The sequence below is a fragment of the Clavelina lepadiformis genome, chromosome 2 (genome assembly GCF_947623445.1).
Source record: "Clavelina lepadiformis chromosome 2, kaClaLepa1.1, whole genome shotgun sequence".
Taxonomy (NCBI): domain Eukaryota; kingdom Metazoa; phylum Chordata; class Ascidiacea; order Aplousobranchia; family Clavelinidae; genus Clavelina; species Clavelina lepadiformis.
Genome location: NC_135241.1, coordinates 4003579 through 4023930, shown reverse-complemented (window position 1 = coordinate 4023930; position 20352 = coordinate 4003579). Strand labels below are relative to the sequence as shown.

General features: G+C 37.3%; 4 protein-coding genes across 4 annotated transcripts; 2 read left to right on the top strand and 2 right to left on the bottom strand.

Annotated features, from left to right (window-relative positions):
- Window positions 1–583: 583 nt before the first annotated feature.
- Window positions 584–11779, bottom strand: LOC143445455 (BTB/POZ domain-containing protein 1-like). The gene is made up of 10 exons (XM_076944562.1): window positions 11355–11779; window positions 10033–10304; window positions 9739–9911; window positions 9023–9210; window positions 8690–8783; window positions 8195–8399; window positions 7809–7888; window positions 7590–7710; window positions 7360–7506; window positions 584–1422 (listed from the first exon to the last, which is right to left on the bottom strand). Exons 1-10 carry the CDS (start codon window positions 11605–11607, stop codon window positions 1264–1266), a joined length of 1692 nt encoding a protein of 563 aa, XP_076800677.1. The 5' UTR covers window positions 11608–11779; the 3' UTR covers window positions 584–1263.
- Window positions 1770–6314, top strand: LOC143445456 (protein unc-93 homolog A-like). The gene is made up of 4 exons (XM_076944563.1): window positions 1770–2922; window positions 3732–3896; window positions 4243–5064; window positions 5171–6314. The coding sequence occupies exons 1-4, from the start codon at window positions 2838–2840 to the stop codon at window positions 5653–5655; spliced, it is 1557 nt and encodes a 518-aa protein (XP_076800678.1). The 5' UTR covers window positions 1770–2837; the 3' UTR covers window positions 5656–6314.
- A 1008-nt stretch (window positions 11780–12787) lies between the features above and the next one.
- Window positions 12788–16920, top strand: LOC143446577 (protein unc-93 homolog A-like). The gene is made up of 6 exons (XM_076946278.1): window positions 12788–13079; window positions 13366–13501; window positions 14917–15081; window positions 15180–15689; window positions 15769–15957; window positions 16220–16920. Exons 2-6 carry the CDS (start codon window positions 13417–13419, stop codon window positions 16702–16704), a joined length of 1434 nt encoding a protein of 477 aa, XP_076802393.1. The 5' UTR covers window positions 12788–13079; window positions 13366–13416; the 3' UTR covers window positions 16705–16920.
- Window positions 16921–17339: 419 nt separating this feature from the next.
- LOC143446578 (26S proteasome non-ATPase regulatory subunit 8-like) lies at window positions 17340–18372 on the bottom strand. Its single transcript, XM_076946279.1, has one exon. It carries the CDS (start codon window positions 18312–18314, stop codon window positions 17514–17516), a length of 801 nt encoding a protein of 266 aa, XP_076802394.1. The 5' UTR covers window positions 18315–18372; the 3' UTR covers window positions 17340–17513.
- Window positions 18373–20352: the final 1980 nt, after the last annotated feature.

Genomic DNA, 20352 nt, shown 5'->3' with positions numbered 1-20352 from the left:
GTTTTTCTTGCTGATTATTATCTTAGCAATTTTTGTTATGGTGTCTTTTGCTACGCATGCAACTCGCAGAAGAAGTGAGCGAAGAGTTGCTCTGTTTCACAAATCTCAAAGAGGATTCAACCAGTAAGTATAGTTTTAAGGTCGGTTTTGCTAGGAACTTACTAGGCCTACATAATGATCCTGTGGTACGTACTTTCGTTTGACGTGAAGCTTGGGATTAATGGATCGTTTTATTGAAAAAAAAAACGTATTTGCTCTTTTGACTCTTATCATCGTAGCCTTTACAAATGACTTGTGTTTTTATAGACTTGCAACATTTTACATTTCACTTATTAGCGTTTTTACTTTAATAGTTTAGAGTTGGACCTCCTTGACGAAGAACTTTAAAATGGACATCAAGATCAATTTTAAAATGCACATTCGAAAGAAATATCAATTATAATGTAAGAAAATAAAACGCTATTGTTGAAATGTTTCGAAGCTTTGGTTGCGTTTTACATATTGTTTACTTTCGGCCTTCCTATAGAATAGACTATGTAGCTGTCATTCCTTTCTGCACAAAACATACTTTCCAGCCCAACTATTATTCGGTGTGTTTTTTTAATCCATCACTGTACGCACATAACACAATGTTAAACAAAAGAATAAATGAAGTCATGGAAAAGATGCAGTCTGCTCAACTATACCAGAAGATAGCAAGTTTTGCAAAACATTACGTACAAAGTTCAATGAAATGGACAGAAAAACCACCAAGATAAACTGACAATCACAAGAATGGACAGTAAATATATGAGGCAAGATGGTTTTCTCTGCCTGTAAATTATCGCTTCAGCATTTTGAAAACATTTGTTCAGACATGCAAAGCTTCTTGACACCTTTAAATTTGTTGTGGGCAGGTTTTTAAAAGTTTAATTCGGCGACAGCTATGAAATTTTAAGACACCGCGACTTTTAAGATTAATTGCTAATTTTCTGCAGTAGTGGTAGAGTATAAACTTTGAGAATCCGTTCGGTGACCAAAACCACCTTAAAGACACTTATTGTACGAATAACGGGGAAAAAGCATTACATTTGCAAGACATGGCATAACACAGTCAAACACAATACTTGCTACCTAATCAAAAAACTGCCAGCAGTAAAAGATAATTGCAAAGTAATGTCTTTACTCTTGAGCCCTGACCTCACTTCAACACCGAACAAGCAGAAGTGGGACAACTGGTTAAAGACGCTACCACTTGGCTGCAAGGTTTAAAAACCCACAACGCTAGGTGTAGTATATGAGCTCGGGAATTTGTCCATCTTCTACCGACGTTCCGTTGTTGTTTCCCGGCGCAAAGGTAAACGTGAAAACGATCTGGCCGTCATTTGGCGTATCCTTGGTGACACGTCGCTGGCCTTGTGTACCGTAATAACTGTCTTGACCCTGAAATGTATAAGAACTGGAATTATAGTCGATAAAGTGACCGGTACAGTCATACTTGGTTTCAATGTGATATTCATTCAAGAAAAAAACGGGGTTTGCACAACAAGACAGTGCAAATACAATTACCGATCCAATTGACATAAGAACAACAACGAAAACCTTTGAAATAATACAAGTTTTCGTCATCGATATAATCCAATGTATCTAAATATTCACTCAACAAACCCCAACAACAACCTGGTTTCGCAAAGTTTTACCGCTATCAAACATTGGACCAGCAATTTACTACTCATATGTTTATTCAAGTGATGACGCAATACTCAATTTCTTTCGTCTTATGGCGCAATAAAGCCACCTCAGCATCGAAAAGAGTAACGTGCAAGAACAGAAGAGGAACAACAAAAACAAACTCTCCAGTAACATGGCCAGAGAAACAGAAGTCCGAAGGGGGCGAAAGATCTTTAAAAGCAGCAGCACTGGGTTGAAAACAAGGAATTAAGCAAAAGTCGTTTATTACGTAATAACCTGAGTCGGATGCGATCAATTATTAGGAGTCGTAAACAAGTTGTCAATCCGGGGACGGGGTCGACGTCCAGGACGAGCTGCCGGTTTTGCAAACAATATTCTTTACAGACGTGATTAAACGCACAAAAATAGGTGATCAAAATTTAAAGCCCCTCTTGTGCACTAAGCCGAAATAACAGGCCATGAGTTGAATGGAGCTGAGCGAGTGATCGAAGAACCAACGTGAAAAGTGCTAGATAAGCAAAGACCAAACGTGAACTAACAGTCGTAAAATTTAGCGGGGGAGTTTATGGTAAAGTCATTAATTTTGTCATGCTGACGGACTGCGATCAGCAAGGAAATGTTGAAAGAAAGCGGGCATGATTATCGACGAATTGAGCAAGGGCGAGTTAAGGACCATGTACCGGTAGCGAACTTAGTATGTACGTTTACACTGGTTTTAATAAAATAAGCCAAACTGAATGGCAAGCGGATCTTTTTATTGAGAAATCTGCAGTATGGAAGCAAGTGCAAAGCAAATACAGGAAATGCTATAAACATCGTTCGGTAAATTAAGTATAAAAAACCGAATGAGTCGCATTCCGCGGAATTATCTAGAATCTAGATTATGTTTTAGTATGAGGCATACTTGGAAAAGTGATTTGACAGTACAAGGCTCAGTTTATGTGACACAATTGCAAAAATCAATAAATTAAAATTCTAAGTGCGATGCGTACGGAAAGTTGACTTTTTCGCTTAAAGTTCAGCCTAATTCTTTGACCAGGCAAAATTTAGCAAAAACACTTTCGAGTAAATTTTACAATGAAGAGTTTAATAAGATATTTAATCCGATTCACTGTTTTTTTTGTTTTCTTCTATAGACAAAGTAACAAGAGAAATAACAAAGTGAAATGGGTGACTGCAGGTGCAGAAGAAATGTTTACATGCTTGGAGTGGCGTTCCTATGCAACTTTGCTTCCTATATGACGTTGGAAAGTGAGTCGGTCAAACCTGTTACTTTTGAGTGACCTTTGTGCTTTCTTAACAAAATATAGCACAAAGTACAACAAAGAAACCCAACAAAAACAACCGACGGTGCGCTTCTCAGAACACAACTTGCCAAATCGGAAAACGCAATCAAACGTTAGTCATACTCAGGACCTGTAATTACCTTCGCTAAGAACACAAAGAATTGAATAAACAGCTTTGTTGTTCACCTGTATTAACCTCGTTTGAAACAGGCAACAAGGTTGAGTAAACTAACAGATACAAACACGAGTTTGCACAAACTGAATTTAGCATTAATGGACTAACTACGCAAATACATATCGTGAACGTAAAACAAAGAAATAAAAAGGTACATGTTGTGCTATTTCAGCAAAATCGAAAACACGAGTTGGCAGATGTAACCGCATGACACTCACTAGCAATAAACAAGATTTGATGCAGAATCGTCTACTACATCAACTTATGTATACCGGTGGAGCACATTTTGTTAAGTAGCCTTAAAACTACAAACCAGAAGTACTAGACTTCCCGACTACAAAAATAAAAACTCTCACACGACGACACAAATACACAACCCCTATGCAACTGAAAACATGTGTAAATAAGACGATTGCTAGTTTCTTGGTAATTTAATCTTCGAATAACTCTCATATTTCACAGCAACTGACACATGAAGCAAAACATGATCTAAAATACCGTCGGCATTTTTTTCACCTAATTTGAACCAGCCGTTAGTTGGTGCAATATGAAATTTATGATGTTTTGGCAAATCGTTTTATTGCAGTTGTTTCGTGCAGGTATGCAAAGCAGTTTAAACCGTGGGATCGGTACAACGGCATTATGTTTACTCTACACTGTTCTCGTTATATCATCCATGTTCTTGCCACCACTGGTCGTGGCCAAATTGGATTGTCGGAAATCGTTATTTTTCAGCATTCTTATGTTCGCCCTCTACACGCTGGGTAAGCAGTTATGGAGTTTAAAGCTGTTAAGGTGTGTGTGCTTGGGTTTGCCGTGATTTGTGGGCGATATGTCTGCGCTAAGTAGGCGCCATTTGCTGGTGGTTCGACAGCGTGAACTTTGCTCCTCTTTTATTGCATAATTTACGAGGATTGTTGGTGTGTCAGCTTAATAATGTGCCGTAAATGAAAAAGTATGTAAATTTGCTGAATAAAAACGCTATGCTGCGTGGGGAGCTTTCTTCCGCTGGTTCGCGTAAACACACGTCCCCATTTGTTCTTTTTTTTTAATTGCAAAAGTTTTTTGGATCGCGCAGTAATGCTAGCCTACCTGTTAATGTTTTTGCAGCGAATTTTTATCCGAAAGCCTACACCTTGACCCCAGCAGCCATTTTACTTGGCATGGGATCCAGTGTGATGTGGGCTTCCGCCTTTTATTACATCATACAGCTTTCACAGAAGCACGCCGAAGAGACAGATAAAGAGGTGGACGCTGTCACCAGCGAGTTTTTCGGAAAATTTTCAGCTATTAGTCACTTCTCGATACTGGTCGGTACAATCTTCATGTCTGTCGTATTTGAGAGTTTGGGGAGCGGTGGCAATTCGCCGGAAACAAATGTTGTCGTCACGGCTGACAATTTCAGTGTCTGGGAAACAACACAAGTAAACGATGAGCACTGGACAACCCAAAATCCTTCGTCTTCCACCGAAGAGAACACCAAATGCGGACTTTACTATAAATTCGCCGCCGTTAAAGACGACGTAGGAGTGAGCAATACGATCATGTACATCTTGCTGTCAGCATATTTGGCGTTCAACCTCCTGGCTGCGATGCTCTGCCTCTGCCTTGATGAGGTGAAGGGGATTGAAACAAAAGCTTTGGATGAAGCTGTGGCCATATCCATGATTTCCTTGAATGGAAATAAGGAAGAGATGAAAGCCATCAATGGCAAGAAAGACGACGAGGAAAAGAAGTCATTGTCGGATACAAGCATGAAACAAGTGGAAGTTCAGGAAGATAAATCTGCACTAAAGTTGGTGAAATCGACATTTACTGTCCTGTTTTCAGATAAAGCCGTAATCCTTCTAGTCCCATTTACGTTACACTATGGGATGATTCAGGGATTCGTAAGAGGAGTTTACAACGCATCTTGGATCACATGTGCTTTAGGTAAGTGCAGTAGCAACTGACCAGACTGTGACTTAACACTGTGTAATGAATGTAAACATATGTCATACGTAGAGATAAAAGCATAAAAAGAGCCATATTTTCACAGGAATCAAGTTTGTTGCCTACGTCACTGGCATGTATGCTGTGGTGATGATTATCGGCTGCTACACATTTGGAAAGATTTTTCGCTATACAACACACATCAAAATGTTTCTCTGTACCATGTCCCTGGAAATTGTACTCTTCACCGTATTGATGCTGTGGCAACCAAACCCGAATAATATGGCAGAAGTTTGGATCTTTTTTGCCATTCCGTTTGGCTTTGGAATTAGCCACAGTTCGTTGTCGTCACAGCTTGGTAGTGTGTACAGTCGGTTCTTTTCGGAAAACAAAAAACAGGGCACTGCACTGCTAGGTGTATGGAACCCCATGGGTTCAGCTATTGCCTATGGGTTAAGTGGACCCCTTTACCCCATTCATATGATTATTATGGTTATGTCGATGTGTGTTGTGGGTACAATTTTCTATCTCGTTGCCGAGAGGATTAAGGATAAGAAATATCGTAAGTGCTCAAACAAGTCTTGTTTCTGACATTATTACTAAACATTATAAGGTTTATCCAACATAAGAATCGATATAGGTAAACCAGCATCATTTCTATAACCATCGTAAAAGAAATTACTTGATATTTACTGTTGTTCAATTGTGAATTAGAAAAAAGTTTCAAATTACATCATATAAATAAGTGCTGCATATGTTTGCGTTGTGTGTGTGTCCTGAAATGTTGACGTTAAAAAAAGAAAGAAAAGATAAATCATCTACCTGTTGTTACGAAATAGTCAAAGCCAATGCTGTAACTAAGAAAATGTGTTCACAATGCATAAAATACATACAGTATAATGCAGTAGAACTCGCCTAAGTCGCAAGTTGTCTAAGTTGCTGCATATTGCTTGGTTCTAGCTGAGAGACTATTGTTTTCTGCACTATCGAGTTTGGCCAAGTTGTCTTCATCTAACTCGCCAACATTTTTGCTAATTATGAGCCAAACACGCCATCTAAAGTGTTAAAAAATTTAAAAACTTTGCCATCGTGATTGCATTGCAAACATTTGCTTTGATGGAACTATACAACGGATGTTTCACTCAGCTGTCTACGATCCTTGCTGATGTAACATAACCTCATTGTGCATCAGAATGTGCGTTTATAAATTCATTTTTTTGTAACTTAAAAATAAAAGGTTCTTAAATTTGTGTAGGTCTGTTCTTATTAATGCATTGTTTGCTTGAGTTGTCACTTTTCCCTTCGCCCAGAGGTGGCGCCCTTGGGCAAATTCTACTGTAGTAAGCTTATGAACGAAAAAGGTTTTAAAAGTCAAAGTTCAAGATCTGCATATTCAATTTTTCACCTTAAGTTTGGCGGAACTACTTAGTTTAAGTTCGATTTCACCTAAATGTCAAGGATTTCTAGTTAATGTTGGAAGTTCACTGTAATGCAAGCTGCAAAAACTGATGAAAATTTATTGCAAATGAAATAACAAATTACAATAGCATGGATGCATGCCATGATAAAACCTAAAGGTAGAACTAAAGTTGTACACAAGTACAACGCAAGTATTTTCACTGCCCAACACAAAAATAATCAGAAAGGTTTTGAAATATTTCTAGCTAATTTGAGGGTACTGACTGCTGATCACGAATCTGAAGCCACATTTTGCACCAATTACATAGCATCTATACCAAAAAATTAAGAATTCTTCTATTTGATATTTCTTAAAAACCTGACATGCTAAAAACTAAGGTCGGATTTGAATTCAGCACCAGAAAATTAAGAACCTGTTCTTGAGTTTTTGCAAAACTTAAATTTTGTTGAACAGTGTTAAAAATTTCTAACACACTAAATGTTTTTGTTCATCCATATTTTTTTAATTTTTTAGTTATTTTTTTCAAAATTTCTCAGTTAGTGAACTTCGATTCATTTGCTTTTTCATCGAGTTCAGAAATTTTTTTTTTTTTAATTTAAGTTTTGCAAAATATTCGAGATCTTTGAGCTTGCAGCCCTGGTGGTCATTTCCCCAAATAATAATTATTATTAAACATAAAAGGACTTTACTATGCTCTTTTCCTCACTTTTAAATAAGAAGCAACCGTCCAAAGTATCTACTTGTGCCAGGAGTACTCATAATGACAGATGACAGTAAAAGCTATTCTGGTCTGACCGAAACTGACATCTATCCCAATAAAAGTCTACAAAATCAACTACCAAAAACACTATGAAAAGATTAGTTAAACAACTTACATTCAGGGTGGCACATGCAATGTACACCTGGTTGGGTTTAATTTCAATCGGTCGTTTGAACATAACTCTGAAGGTTTTATCGGATCCATCGCAACTAAATCCGGTGTCGTTCTGACCAAGAACTGTGCCATTGTCTGCTGATACGACCTAAAAATAATTTATTAGTGGTCTCCACGTGTAAGCTAAGAAGATATTGAAATGGAGAATGCGATAACATTGCTTTTTCTAACCTGGATGTTGACCTGGTAATCCGATGGGGAAAGAATTGCCCCATACAAACCCAACCCAACAAGATAGATCTTTCTATTAACGCTGAAACGAATGCGGTCACTTGTGCCTGAGTAACCCCACCTGAGGATTATAGCAAAAAATAAAAATCGTATAGTTGCAAAACCTGAATACAAACACGACCACTGAGTGAAAATCAGTGATCAGTTGTAACTACATACCTTTCTGCTACATCCAGAAATCTACAAACACTGTATTCCTTGCCAGTGATGCTACAACGTGCTCGATCAGAAAAACGAACCTGAAAAATATGAAGAATTGAATGAGAACAAAGATTAAATATCTTGCAGAGTTTTCATACTGTAATTACTATAACTGCATTAGTTTCAGCATCTAATGTTTTTAAATTTTAAACAACTTTTAAAAGACAAAAACTTTATACTTGCGCTTGCGCACAAAAACTTGCGCTTACGAAAAACTGTAAATGCTGCAAAGTGGCAAAAGATGTGACAACTTTACATTTTGCAAATCTAAACAAGCTTAAGTTTTGCCCTCTGTCGTCACTTAAGTTTGTAACATAGAGCACAAACTAAAAATTGTAACTCACACGAGGCTTGGGATTTAGAGTAAAGTAGAGAAACAACTCCACCACTTCTCTGTCAGTGAGAATGCCTGACTGTGCAGGACCTTGTGCAAACTCCTCGACATTCATAAGAGGAAAGCGTACGAGAGAAATTGAGTCTCCCAAAGCCTTTCGTTTGTTCTCCTTTGACATTGAAAGTTCCTGCCGGTTGCATTCTGCTTCTGCCCACCTGGAAAATGAAAAATAAGTTGCAATTTTTCACCTGATTAGTTATCTACAGAACAAAATAACGGTAGCATCAATGATCAGTGCATAGCATTGTTTTGCTGGACTACTGGTATCTGAAGAAGCTACGCTTTGCACAGGAAACAAGATAAAATACACAATTTGAAAATGATGTCATGCAGAAAATTGATGTTTATATTTTGATCTTTATAATACACCACCAATGCATTTGATAGCGTCACATGTTTATCAAGCACTGATGGGTAAGCTATAACATGATGTTTATGATGTCACCTTTCCATTGCAGAAAATATATCTTTTTCTCTTAACCCCAGTGTATCTCTTTCCAATACGTTGACAAGAGTATTGTAATCAATGTCCGTAAAACCTACCAAGAAGGAAAAATGGGATATACTGACATCACAAAAATTAAATGACAAACTCTACAATCTTTTACGAGCATTCGTTTTATCGATGAAAAGACATTAGGAGTAAAATTTATTGTCAGAAATCAATTCATAAAATATTCATTATTCATAAACCATTTTTATACTAAATAACTTGTTTTATCATAACAGAATAATTTATCTTTTCACAGGAATCTCGAGTTCTTTATACATGGCTTACCATCTGCTGAAAGTGCCTCACGAGTGTGCTTGTCGATGCACTCGAGGCAGAGCGTAGCAAGCTGGGGCTCATCAAAGAGTCGTGCCTGAGTGAGCAGCATAAATGCGTTGTCAGAACTGAGATGCTTCTTAAGAAAATCAACACAATGGGATTCCAATGCAGGAACTGCATACTTCTTGGCAGTGTACCTAGAAATATATAATAAAGACCACAATTCTAAAATCTATTATATACTGTAAGTGAACATCACTGGCCCTTAACTGAAACGATACAAATTAATTTACTGAGAAGTTGTAAGAACTCATACAACTGCAATCAGTGGCGTACAACGGAGAAGGGTTTGGGGTTAAAACTATTCCATTTCATTGACATTTTACATGAGTATATAATTAAAATAAAGTTATCATAAAATATATTACAAGACCACCTAAAACTCCCTCTAAGAAAACTTTCTGCATATGCCAAAGATTGCAGTTCTGTGTTTATGATAAAGAGTAGACAAACTAAGGGAAAATCACTTTTATGACTTTAGAAAAATTGCAAATTACTACTTATGTGACGTATCTAAAACCTCTTAGAAGCAAAAAAATAGCAATGTAAATTACACTTTTTAATACATATATCATCTACAAAGCATAACATAACAAATTAAAAATAAACAGAATAAAATTTATCCAGATCAAGTTTTCTGGAAGTAAGTAAGATCAACAACTTACAATGTTGTCATGACAGTTTCCGGACCAATAAGAACTTCGTCTGTGTACAGAAATCTCAGCAAAGACAAGAATGCGGCCGGTTCAACATCTGGAACTTCCACTTCATTAGACTGAGTGGCTAATATGCTATTAAACATAGCATCAAACACTGCACTTCCGACAGAAAGGACAAACTAAAAGCAAATAACACCATTCACATCAATTGTGCTTTTTCAATCACAGGAAGACAGAAATGTAGAATTTGCAAAAAGCAACCAAAAGACAATAAAATGAGTAAGCAGTAAAGCAACTCACTCTGTGAGCAGGTATTCGCTGAGAGGTCACCCCTCGACCAACAAGAAAATAAACGTCTGCTTGTAGTTCGTTGTTAAACAGAAACTGAAAACGTTCTTTCAATGTGACTTTCGTAGCCTGCCAGTTATATAGAGGTTGGCCTTCTACAACCGGCCTCACACCAATTACTCCAACACCTAACCCTTGGATTCGATCCAAAGCAGCAACATTGCGCCCAGCTCTCTCTCCAGCAACTTGAGCCCTTGGTACGAGATGCAGAGGATTTCCAGCCACTGTTAAAAAATAAACACATCAAACAGTCAACTAGGGTTAACAGTTAACAGTTATCAAACATGTATAGGTTTATTTCTGATTTGTATGATATATTCTTTAGCACATCAAGAGCTAAGTCAGCCATGATACCAAAGGAGAGCAAATTGCATGTCTATTAAAAACATTCGGTGCTTGTTTGTGATCATCCGGTTAAGTTGGGACAATGTTTTTAGAAATTCGAACAAATTTAAACGCAAAAAAATCTAATAATTGAATTCTTATATTTAAGAGACAAAACAATTTTTTTATGTTTTATCTCACGTTGCTTTTTGAACATGAAGCCATATCAAGAATTGTAAATACAGTATAGTATTTAGTTTTTAACGGTGAACTGCAAGTATGATAACATTAATGAAAATAGGCTAGTCTCTATCACACACAGTGAATAGCTAAAGCTGCAGTAGCTAGCCTGGCAGCTACAATTTCCTTGCAGGAGGCTTCAAAGTTTGTTTTTATAGCATTGTTATATCATAAAGCCGCTTTATCTGGCAAACGAATAATAGAATGTCAGTTAAATGAGATGCAGATAATCAAGGAAGCACAACATATTCTTTAATAGACATGCAATTTGGTAATGAAAACGTTCAACGTGCGCAAAGACAAATTCAATAACCTGGACCTAAGCGGTGAGCCTGACTGGAAAGTACAGCAGTTTTCAACAAGAAATCGTATGTGCAAAGATGCAAATTTCAGCATGATGGCATGCATAAAAAAACTTCAATTCTTTGTTTATTTAAATTATAAATTGGTGATTAAACAACCAGCTTTTCTTGGTTTCTTTATTAAAATTCGTTGTAAAGTTAAAAAAAATCGGTGTACATGTTAATGAATCTTGTGCGTGCAGGTGCCACACTTTCCACTACAGCACTATATGGGTGGTGAGGAATCATTGCCCAGTTAAAGTTGTGCAAATTTTTTCTCAGTCCGAGGATACAGATAACTCTTTATACCATAACCTACCATACCAGGTAGTCACTTATATTGTAATAGTATGTAGAAGCATACAGTACCTCGATTAACAACACCAGCAACTGCTCCTACAACCGGAGCTCGTACTGCTGGTTGATTGATGCCTGCTGCGACTTCATCTCCTGGATTATCAGCAGCATTTCCGTTGTTACCTCCAACGATTGCGAAGGCAATTCCTGCTGGGGGCTGGGCATCATCTAATGCTCTGTTTTGATTTAGATGCAAAGGTTCTCTAACTTCTCGGCGATTTTGATTACCAGCATTGGCATCTGCATTGCGATTTAACTCGGCCATACAAATCTTCTTCAGGTGGCTATAACAAGAATAACGGTCTGATTTCACGTCTACATTAGTATTACTTATCACGAGTCACGACTTTCACACCACAGTAATACACTAATTCTAGCCCAGAAAACACAACTTGTGCAACTGTAATTTACGACCTGCTGAGAATGATATCTTACTTTGCTGAGGTCCTGATAGGAAATTTAAATACTTTGGGTTCCCTTGGTTCACTGGGTTATGGTGTCAAAATATTCATCCTCGGCCTGATAAGATGTCTGATGTGTTTTGTACGATTTAAACTAGGCGATGATTCCTCCACTCGATTCACTAATTTAGTAATCCTGATTAATTTTGTGTAATATTGCCATTTTTACTATGTCACCAAGTATATCTCTACATGTTCTTTTTATTTTTAGCCTAGTTACCGCACTGCCTCAGCATCCAACTTTGTATAACTTATTCAATGGTGGGATTCAGGCGGTTCGTGCGAACCGGTTCTTGGAATTTTAATGACCTCCACGAACCGGTTGTTAACAAGCGTATATATAAGCCTATGTTATATCGGCCCCGGATCAATATGGCATGCTGCTAGTGAGAGAACCGGATGTTAAAATATTTCAATCCTACCACTGAACTTATTACATATGTTTGTGTTTGTAAGCGTTTTTAATCGTTGTAAATATTGTGTGTTGAGTTTAGTTGCCGTGCTAACCATTATTTATTTGTATCATTTGAATACAATATTCCTGCACGTTTTAAGCATTTAGGTTTTGCTGTTTTTCCTGCTGATTGTTTGCTTGTGAAATTGTTGTTTTATCACGCTATAATGGTTATTATTTTATTTTCCGTTACCCCACACACAATGACGAAAAACAAGCTATACAATACAAACCTCATAGTTCAAACCTGAATTCCAGGTTACCGAGCTGGCCTACAGGTTCCGATAGGCAACACACACTTGGTTTTCAAGGTTGACAGATATATTGGTCTTTTGGAAGTGTTCATCAGGCTTTCGGACAGGAATAAGCCTGGTACACGCCTTACTCAAAGGCATAACAACACTTACAACGGTAATGCCACTGGGTATCGAAGGCGGGCTGCAATATTGTAAGCCAAGCGCATTAACCACTCGGTTACCAAATCGACAGTAGAGGTCGTAATCGCAATAGCTGTTTTAACTGAGAACATGTTAAAATTTTTTCGTTCCGTGGTTGTCGGTATAGCACCTTGCTATTGTTGAGGTCATATAAATGCTGATTAGTGGCAGGGTTGTAAGCAGAAGTACAAAGTACTTAGTATTCTTTGAGCAAACAATGGTCGTCACGTGACAAGTGATTGCAAATCTCCACTTCACCAAAGCGACGACTTCATCATACTACGTCACGCAGCCTTTTGTTGAAGTTGGCTTTAAATGGAAGAGTGGTTGTCAGTAAGCATAGCCTACTGGTGAAAGAATAGATATCACTTAGGAACTGAATCAAGTATGAATAGAATGTTTCCTGTAACAGACAAGTAAAGAGTAACTAGTTATAATTATAACGTAATTAAGTGTATATCGGGGATATTTTGCGTTAAATAAGCCAAAACTTACCGTTGGGGTATTTGTACTGGTTAATGTAGATGTTGTTAGTTGCGTCAAACTTCAACAATTGCTAAAAATGCCCAATGCTTGCAATTTTATTTGGCATTTACGAAATATAAACATGAACTCACATATGTAGCTTCGGTTTCTTTACTTTCTTCATAAACTTGGTAGCCTCATTTCAGAAAAAGTGCAATAGTGCATACGAGAAAAGTTTATGCTGGTTTTGAAGAAACATGGAAAAAAGGCGAAGTACAAGGAACTTGGTTTTGCTTTCAGTTGCTTTCCTTAGTCATCTTTCTTCGTATATCAGTCTTATAAGTAAGTTGTCAGCAACTATTTTCTAAGAATACAAACTGGTTATTGTTGTTTGGCCAGTTTACAACGATGTTAACACCATACTTTTCGCTCCCCAAACTCAATGGTAAAAAATAAACAATACAACACAAACAGACTAGATTAGCCAGCTGCTGTTACAGTGATTGCTGTCGGCTCGCTAGCCGAGTGTTTCGACCACTGGCCTCGCAATAAATGCCGTGTGTTCCGTGTTCGATACCCAGTGGCGCCGTACCGTTATAACGCCTTTAAGCAATGCATTAACGACACTTTCTTCTGATCAGTGGACCTGGTGGAAAGTTTTGAATTCCGTAAAACCATAGGCCTACAGTATGGTTAAGATTTAGACCACAACCTAAAACAACAGCAGCGGACTAAAAATAGCAAACCGCTGTCAAACTACGTAATTAGCATGTAAAACTGTGCAGTTAGCATGAAATAACTACTTCAGAGTAAATGATAGGCCTGCTGAAAATATTTTAACACTTTCGCCGAGGGTTTAACGCTGACTCTAAAATTCCCGCGGCTGCCCACCCCGCCCAAAATGTGCGGAAGGCAAATAAATTGCATTTTACAATTAAAAAAGTGTTTAAAAACGCCTCGAAATGAAATGCATTCTCATATTTACTCCTACAGTAGTTGGCAATTTATGGCGTACAATTTATATATACTGCGACTTTGTGACGCCGTGTTACTCTACCGTATTTGTTTTGTTATTAGATCAATCAAGTTTTGTAATAAACGAAGCTTCTGTGGCCGAATAGGCTACCACGTCATAATGAGTTTTCTATTATATTATTTTCTGTATTATGAATTATGATATTATATTACATTATATTTCCTGTCAAGATCTATTTTGGAAAATATGGATACTTTAGTTTGCCACTTCATTAAGCGGTCAACAACTGCAGTGCGCAATGCGCTTTCTTGAAAACGAAGGTTTTCGAAATTTTCTCTCAGTGCTTTATAATCAAAAAGATAAGCAAACTACCGTTTAGGGCGATCAGTCATTTATGCTCTTGATTATGGTTATTGTTTATAACCATGCTGTCTGGACTCTGGAGCTTTCGTAGTACTGCACTTAAAAATTCGCAATGCAATTTAAATATTGGGAAAATATTGTAGCCTACATTAAATTCAGGCAAAATCTTAGCTTTGGTGAAAATTTTCGCATAACACATCGCCGCATTTTTGCTTATTTGAAACACAATTCTGCTTGCTAGAAAAAAGTGGTGGGGGCCCTACCCTAAATCCAGCCCTGCAATACAATACTTTTTATTGTTTAATTCACAAAACAACATTTAACGCGGGAAAATTAACCCGGTCAACAGCATAAATAGGCCTTTATACTAGAGTATACTTTTGCGTTGTTTTATCTATATTTTTTAATTTTTTTGCAGCCGTGCAAAGTAGTACAAATAAGGCATTGGGCACCATAGCCCTGAGCATTAATTATGCTGTTATGCCGTTGTCATCTTTGTTTTTGGCCGCTCCGTTGATTGGAAGGTTCGGTGCTAGAAAGACCGTTGCATTTGGCTTAACACCTTTTTGTTTATACACGGCAGGTAAGAACTATAGTAGAATGCGTTGAGTCTGTGTTAAATTTTATTTGATTTGCAAAAAAGGGATCCTTTGACTAAAAAGGTTAAATTTATGTTTACAGCCAACTACTATCCAAAACCTTATACCCTGTTGCCTTCGGCGATCCTAACCGGACTTTCTTCTGGGCTTATCTGGCCTGGCGCCATTTATTACATCACCCATTTGCCATCATTCGACAAAGGGTCAAGAGAAAGAAATAAAAAAGTTGGAATGTTTGTGGGAATATTTTACACGATCAGTAACCTATGCGTAATGTTTGGTGGTATTTGCATGACCGTCGTTATGAAGCTAGAAGAAATTGAGAATATTCCATTGCATATGAATGAAAGTACCATCAGAAATGCAACTACCTTGTTGCCAGTTACTGGGCAGACCTGTGGTGTTCATTATTCTTTTAAACACACTGATTCACAATCAAATTTATCACCAATGATAACCCGTATCCTTTTTTCCGTGTTTCTTGCTTTCAACGTGATAGCAATCATCCTCGGATTCCGTTTGGATGAACAACATTTGGAGCAAACCTCCGCGAAATTATTTTCTGAGAATAATCCATCGATGGATGCTGACCGTAATCATTTGTTTTCTGGTTTGAATGACAAGGACTTTCTTCAATTAGGTTAACGATTGCACCTGTTTTTGCTTTGCAGAGGTACTGGTGAAAACAGATCATCAAAATCGGCTTACAAATGACCTATGCAGCAATGTCAAAGGCGCTTTCAATCTCTTGAAGACCGATAGACTGGCGTTAATGATGATCTTATTTTCCCTTCACTATGGGATGATTCAGTTTCTTGTAGCGGGATTGTTCAACGCGGCTTGGATAACTTGTTTTCTGAGTAAGTTACAACATGTAAAAAAAGAAGAAAGGCGCCAAAAGGTTCAATTTTCCAATAATTATTTTCTAAATACGCGTGTATGGTATCATTTGTTTTTCGCTGTTGAATGTCAAACCTTAAAGAGATCATTACATTGCACGATAAGCAGAATTTCTGCTACACTAAGTTAACCTCTTCTGTGGAAAAACAGTTTGTTTACACTTCAAACCTATAACAATCAAACCACTAAATTAGTAACATATATGAACGCTTCTTGAAACAGGTATTCGATACGTGTCCTACACCACTATTGCGTATGGTTTCTGCCTGTCACTTGGATGTTATTTATTCGGAAAAGCAACGTACTGCATCAGCAACTGGAAAATGTTTTCTTTGGTCTGCTTGTTTGAATTTACATTACTTTTGATTTTATTGCTATGGAATCCTCGCAAGGATGCGTCAGAGGCGTGGGGCTTCTTTTTAATATCTATGGGGTTTGCAATTTGTCACAGTAGCCAGGCAGGACAACTGGCGGCTGTGTACAATCGCTTCTTCACGGATAAAAAATCTAGTTCAGCTTTGTTGTTTGTCTGGGATCCTTTGGGTTCTGCGCTTTCATTTGTATTGACGAGTTTAACCCCGTCATTTGTGACAGTTATAACCACAATGTTTGTGTGTCTTTTTGGGACTGGGTTGTATTTGTTTGCTGAACTAATGTATCACAGACGTAGGAAATCCTCATGCAATATCGGTATCAATGGGCAGTGAGACTTCAATACGCCATCTTACTTTAGAAAAATAGTGGAAATAGTGCTACCGTGCTTACAAGTTTTCAGTAACCATTGGTAAAACTTCAGTAGTAGTCAGTACACTTTGTGCATTTCAGTATTATATGCTTAAATATAGGTTCTCCGGTTGTATAGCGTTTATAGTACCTTGAAAGATTTTTGTTGTGTTTAGATTAAAACATATTTTATGACCATACTTAACAGATAATGTTTGGGAAATTTACCATTTTTTAAACTAACAAGTTAGCAGTGTTAATAAGATTTTAGTAGTGACACAGCAACAGTAAATTACACAAAACGATATTTGAACATTTCAACAAAAGAGAATGCATCTAACAATATCATCGATGACATAATACAAATTGCTTTATACCCTAACTTCCCCATTTAGACAGCAAAAAATAAAAACAAACTTTGCCATCATGCTCCAGTTAAGTTATGAAATGCTTATAAGTTTGTGATACTTTAACAAGCTGAAGAAGATATAAAACATGGGTTTAAATTTTTGAAACACTAGAGTTCAAATATTTTTGCCTTAACTGCTTTGCATTTAAAACAAAAAAAAGTCCTTTTTCATTGCTATGGTAATCTTTTTTTCTATATAATTACAACATATTTCACAACATTTTGTTTAATTCCATAATGTATATATGTTATAAATCACATTAATTGTGGGCAATACGTTCAATTCAAACAATATGGAACAAAACCTGTCTACTTTCAAACTGACAAAAATAACCTAAATAGTTGGTCATGAAAGTGAGATATTCAAACTAACAATTGGTACTTTCAAATTATCATTTCCAGTTCCCTGGCGTAGTTGATAACCTGTTGAGCAATTTCAGCAGATGGTAATACAGTTGCCTCCTCATTAAGCTTTTCTGTACTAAAGTGAAAACATTTGTCATTTCCCATGGTCCAGGTTCTTTTTGTGGCATAGTCCTGAAGCTGCACTGGATCATCAAAGTACAGCATTCGCAAGGTTTCTTGATATGATATATGAGCATAAGACTTCTCCATGCAATTTGCAATCTCATCACGAATTGTATCGAGCAAAATATCAATGAAGAAATTGTAACTTTCTGCAGGAACATTGCCCTTTGCAAGAAAAAGTTTGTTGTAATGACCTTCCATCAGGTATTGCTCCATGGCAATAGGATGCTTAATGTAGATGTTATTCTGAATATCATTCGTTGACAGACGTTCCAATTCTGTATGAAACTCTGCTACTCTATTTTGTGATAAAAGACACAACAGATTTAAGCCGAGAAGCTGCTGCTTGTACGGTGACTCTGGTGCTTCATCTTTGTAATCTAAATAATAGCATTTTAACTGCGACATATATCGCTCAAACGATGGTATGTCTTTCTTCATTATGCTGAGTTGAGCTCCAACTTCTAAAACATCCCTTGCCAAAACATATTCCTGTACTGATGAAGAACTTTGTTGGGATGGTAGAAACGAAAGACCAGTTAAAGCTATCTTCAAATTGCGCAAATGTTCCGTGCATTTATCCAAGTTGGGATTCTTCTTGGAAAAATCTTTCTTAAGTAATTGGTAAAGAGCGATGGCTTCTTTTAAAGCAGACATTTTATTTACTATGATGTAAAATATACAACAATCTAGTGAAATATAAAAAAATAGTGCTTGAGCCTAGTTAACACGATTTCATGCAACATTTTCCTGTACAATACATAAGAATTTGTGGCACTGATACTCTTTGCGCACTTTACTAACTTACCAGTAGAATGGTTACAGAACCCTGTAGATATTTTAAAAACTCACTTGCACCCCAATGTTAAAGTTGTGCACCTGCAATGTAATCCTCGCTTGAGCCCTATTTACTGAGCTAGCTTTTGTTTAAGTTTCGATAAACACACAAATTTTTATTTGTTTTTTATATTTCCCAAACTTGGAGCTGTTTATCAGCATTACTGAACAGTAGCAAGCATCGTTAATGCCTTACCCAAGAGCATTAAAACGGTAGCGCCTCTAGGCATCGATTAGGGGCTGCAATGTTGTAAGCCCAGCGCTCTAACCACTTGGCTACCAAGCAAAAATAATCGTAAACTGTTAATGCTTAATGTGGACATTTTGTTGACATCATGAATCATTTGTTACACATTGCATTTCAAGCAAAGTTTAAAAAATATACTAGCAGCAAATATAAACTGAATTACTTTAGTTACACGCCCCTCAGATACCACACTAACTCTTATGCGTTTCAAGTCGCATGCTTTGCTGACCACGTATCTAAAAGTCATATCGAATAAGTCTAGTGCGTAGGATTCAAACCACTGTTAAATAAAAACATGGCAACCTCTTTTTTCTTTATCATGTAAACAAATTGATATGCTGTTTACCTTAGCGAAATCGTTACAATCGAATGCCTAAAACGCTTGTCATTTAAGTGAGTAAGTGAAAAACAATAAAAGTGAGTTGAGATTTTCCATTGTTAAGTATAGGTGATCAAAGAAATCTTGCCACCCAGACAGTAGCTAAAAAAGAGTCTATTGTATATTAGCGGTTTTGGGTCTAGTGCGGAAGTGCATCACAACCACAGAACGCCATTGCATAGTAGACCCCCAACTACTCAAACTGTGACATCACCTGGTTGTGCACTTCTGCACAAGACACGTGGTTTTAGTACTAAACCTATATTACAGAAACTCTTTACAACAGCTGATAAACGTTAAGTTTAAATGCTCATGCAAATGTTTCATTTCTGTTAACGTGAAATTTATTCATTCAACCATTTTATTTTGTGTCTTCAATTTGGGGGACGAAAAACAGTGCTGGCGCAGGTGGTTGCAAACATATTAGCAGTTATGGTAATAAGTTCCACAAATTAAACGGGTAAATGCGGCAAGGCCTTGAGGGCAAAAACATGCATTGCAGACTAATATGAGGATGTAAAAAAGTTATTAGTGGCAGCACGGTCACCAAACCCAAATTACAAAAAACATAATTTAAACACATCAATATCAAACAAAAGTTAAGCTGATAGTTTGGCAGGCAATAAGCGTTGTGTCGCAGTCAAGATGAAACCGACCTGTGTGTCTGGATGGAAGAAGAAAAACCAGCATAGTCAGCATACCGTGTTATAGGGTTTGCTTATTGTAAATTTATACAATCGAAACTTGCACAAAGGCCAACTTGGTAACCGCCTAACCGGGGCTAGAGGGATGAGGAATCATCGCTGGGTTTAAGTCGTGCAAAGACCTTCCTCAGTTCGAGGATAAAGATTAGGCCTATCATACTGTCATACCAGTTCTATTGCAGAAGTGCATAACCACAGGATGCCTTTGCATACTAGACCCCAGCTACTCGATCTGTGACATCATTTGGTTGTGCATTTCTGCACTAGACCCATAATACCATTACCGGTATCGTTAATACGTAGTATAATCGTAGGCGTAGTGTAAGCACAAGCTGACTGAAACATGATACAGGTTAATTTAAAGTTTATGGCCAAACTCTTAATAAGGAACCCCTATTTTTTATATCGACGATAAGCGCCCCAACCACGTACATATTGCCTAACGTTACCAAACCTAAGCTACAGTGGACTGCCGTGTTTCATTCATTCAGCTTTTCGGGTCGAACGTCTTCGACATGACTTAGCATC

Excerpts from the sequence above, each read along its gene's own strand:
- LOC143446577 (XM_076946278.1), top strand. The coding sequence starts at position 13,417 with ATGGAAAAAAGGCGAAGTACAAGGAACTTGGTTTTGCTTTCAGTTGCT. Across the intron at positions 15,690-15,768 it reads TCCATCGATGGATGCTGACC|AGGTACTGGTGAAAACAGAT; the intron begins GTAATCATTTGT and ends TTTGCTTTGCAG. Across the intron at positions 15,958-16,219 it reads TTGGATAACTTGTTTTCTGA|GTATTCGATACGTGTCCTAC; the intron begins GTAAGTTACAAC and ends TTCTTGAAACAG.
- LOC143445455 (XM_076944562.1), bottom strand. The coding sequence starts at position 11,607 with ATGGCCGAGTTAAATCGCAATGCAGATGCCAATGCTGGTAATCAAAAT. Across the intron at positions 7,507-7,589 it reads ATTACCAGGTCAACATCCAG|GTCGTATCAGCAGACAATGG; the intron begins GTTAGAAAAAGC and ends AATTATTTTTAG. Across the intron at positions 1,423-7,359 it reads TTGCATGTGCCACCCTGAAT|GGTCAAGACAGTTATTACGG; the intron begins GTAAGTTGTTTA and ends TATACATTTCAG.
- LOC143445456 (XM_076944563.1), top strand. The coding sequence starts at position 2,838 with ATGGGTGACTGCAGGTGCAGAAGAAATGTTTACATGCTTGGAGTGGCG. Across the intron at positions 2,923-3,731 it reads TTCCTATATGACGTTGGAAA|GTATGCAAAGCAGTTTAAAC; the intron begins GTGAGTCGGTCA and ends TGTTTCGTGCAG. Across the intron at positions 5,065-5,170 it reads TTGGATCACATGTGCTTTAG|GAATCAAGTTTGTTGCCTAC; the intron begins GTAAGTGCAGTA and ends ATATTTTCACAG.
- LOC143446578 (XM_076946279.1), bottom strand. The coding sequence starts at position 18,314 with ATGTCTGCTTTAAAAGAAGCCATCGCTCTTTACCAATTACTTAAGAAA.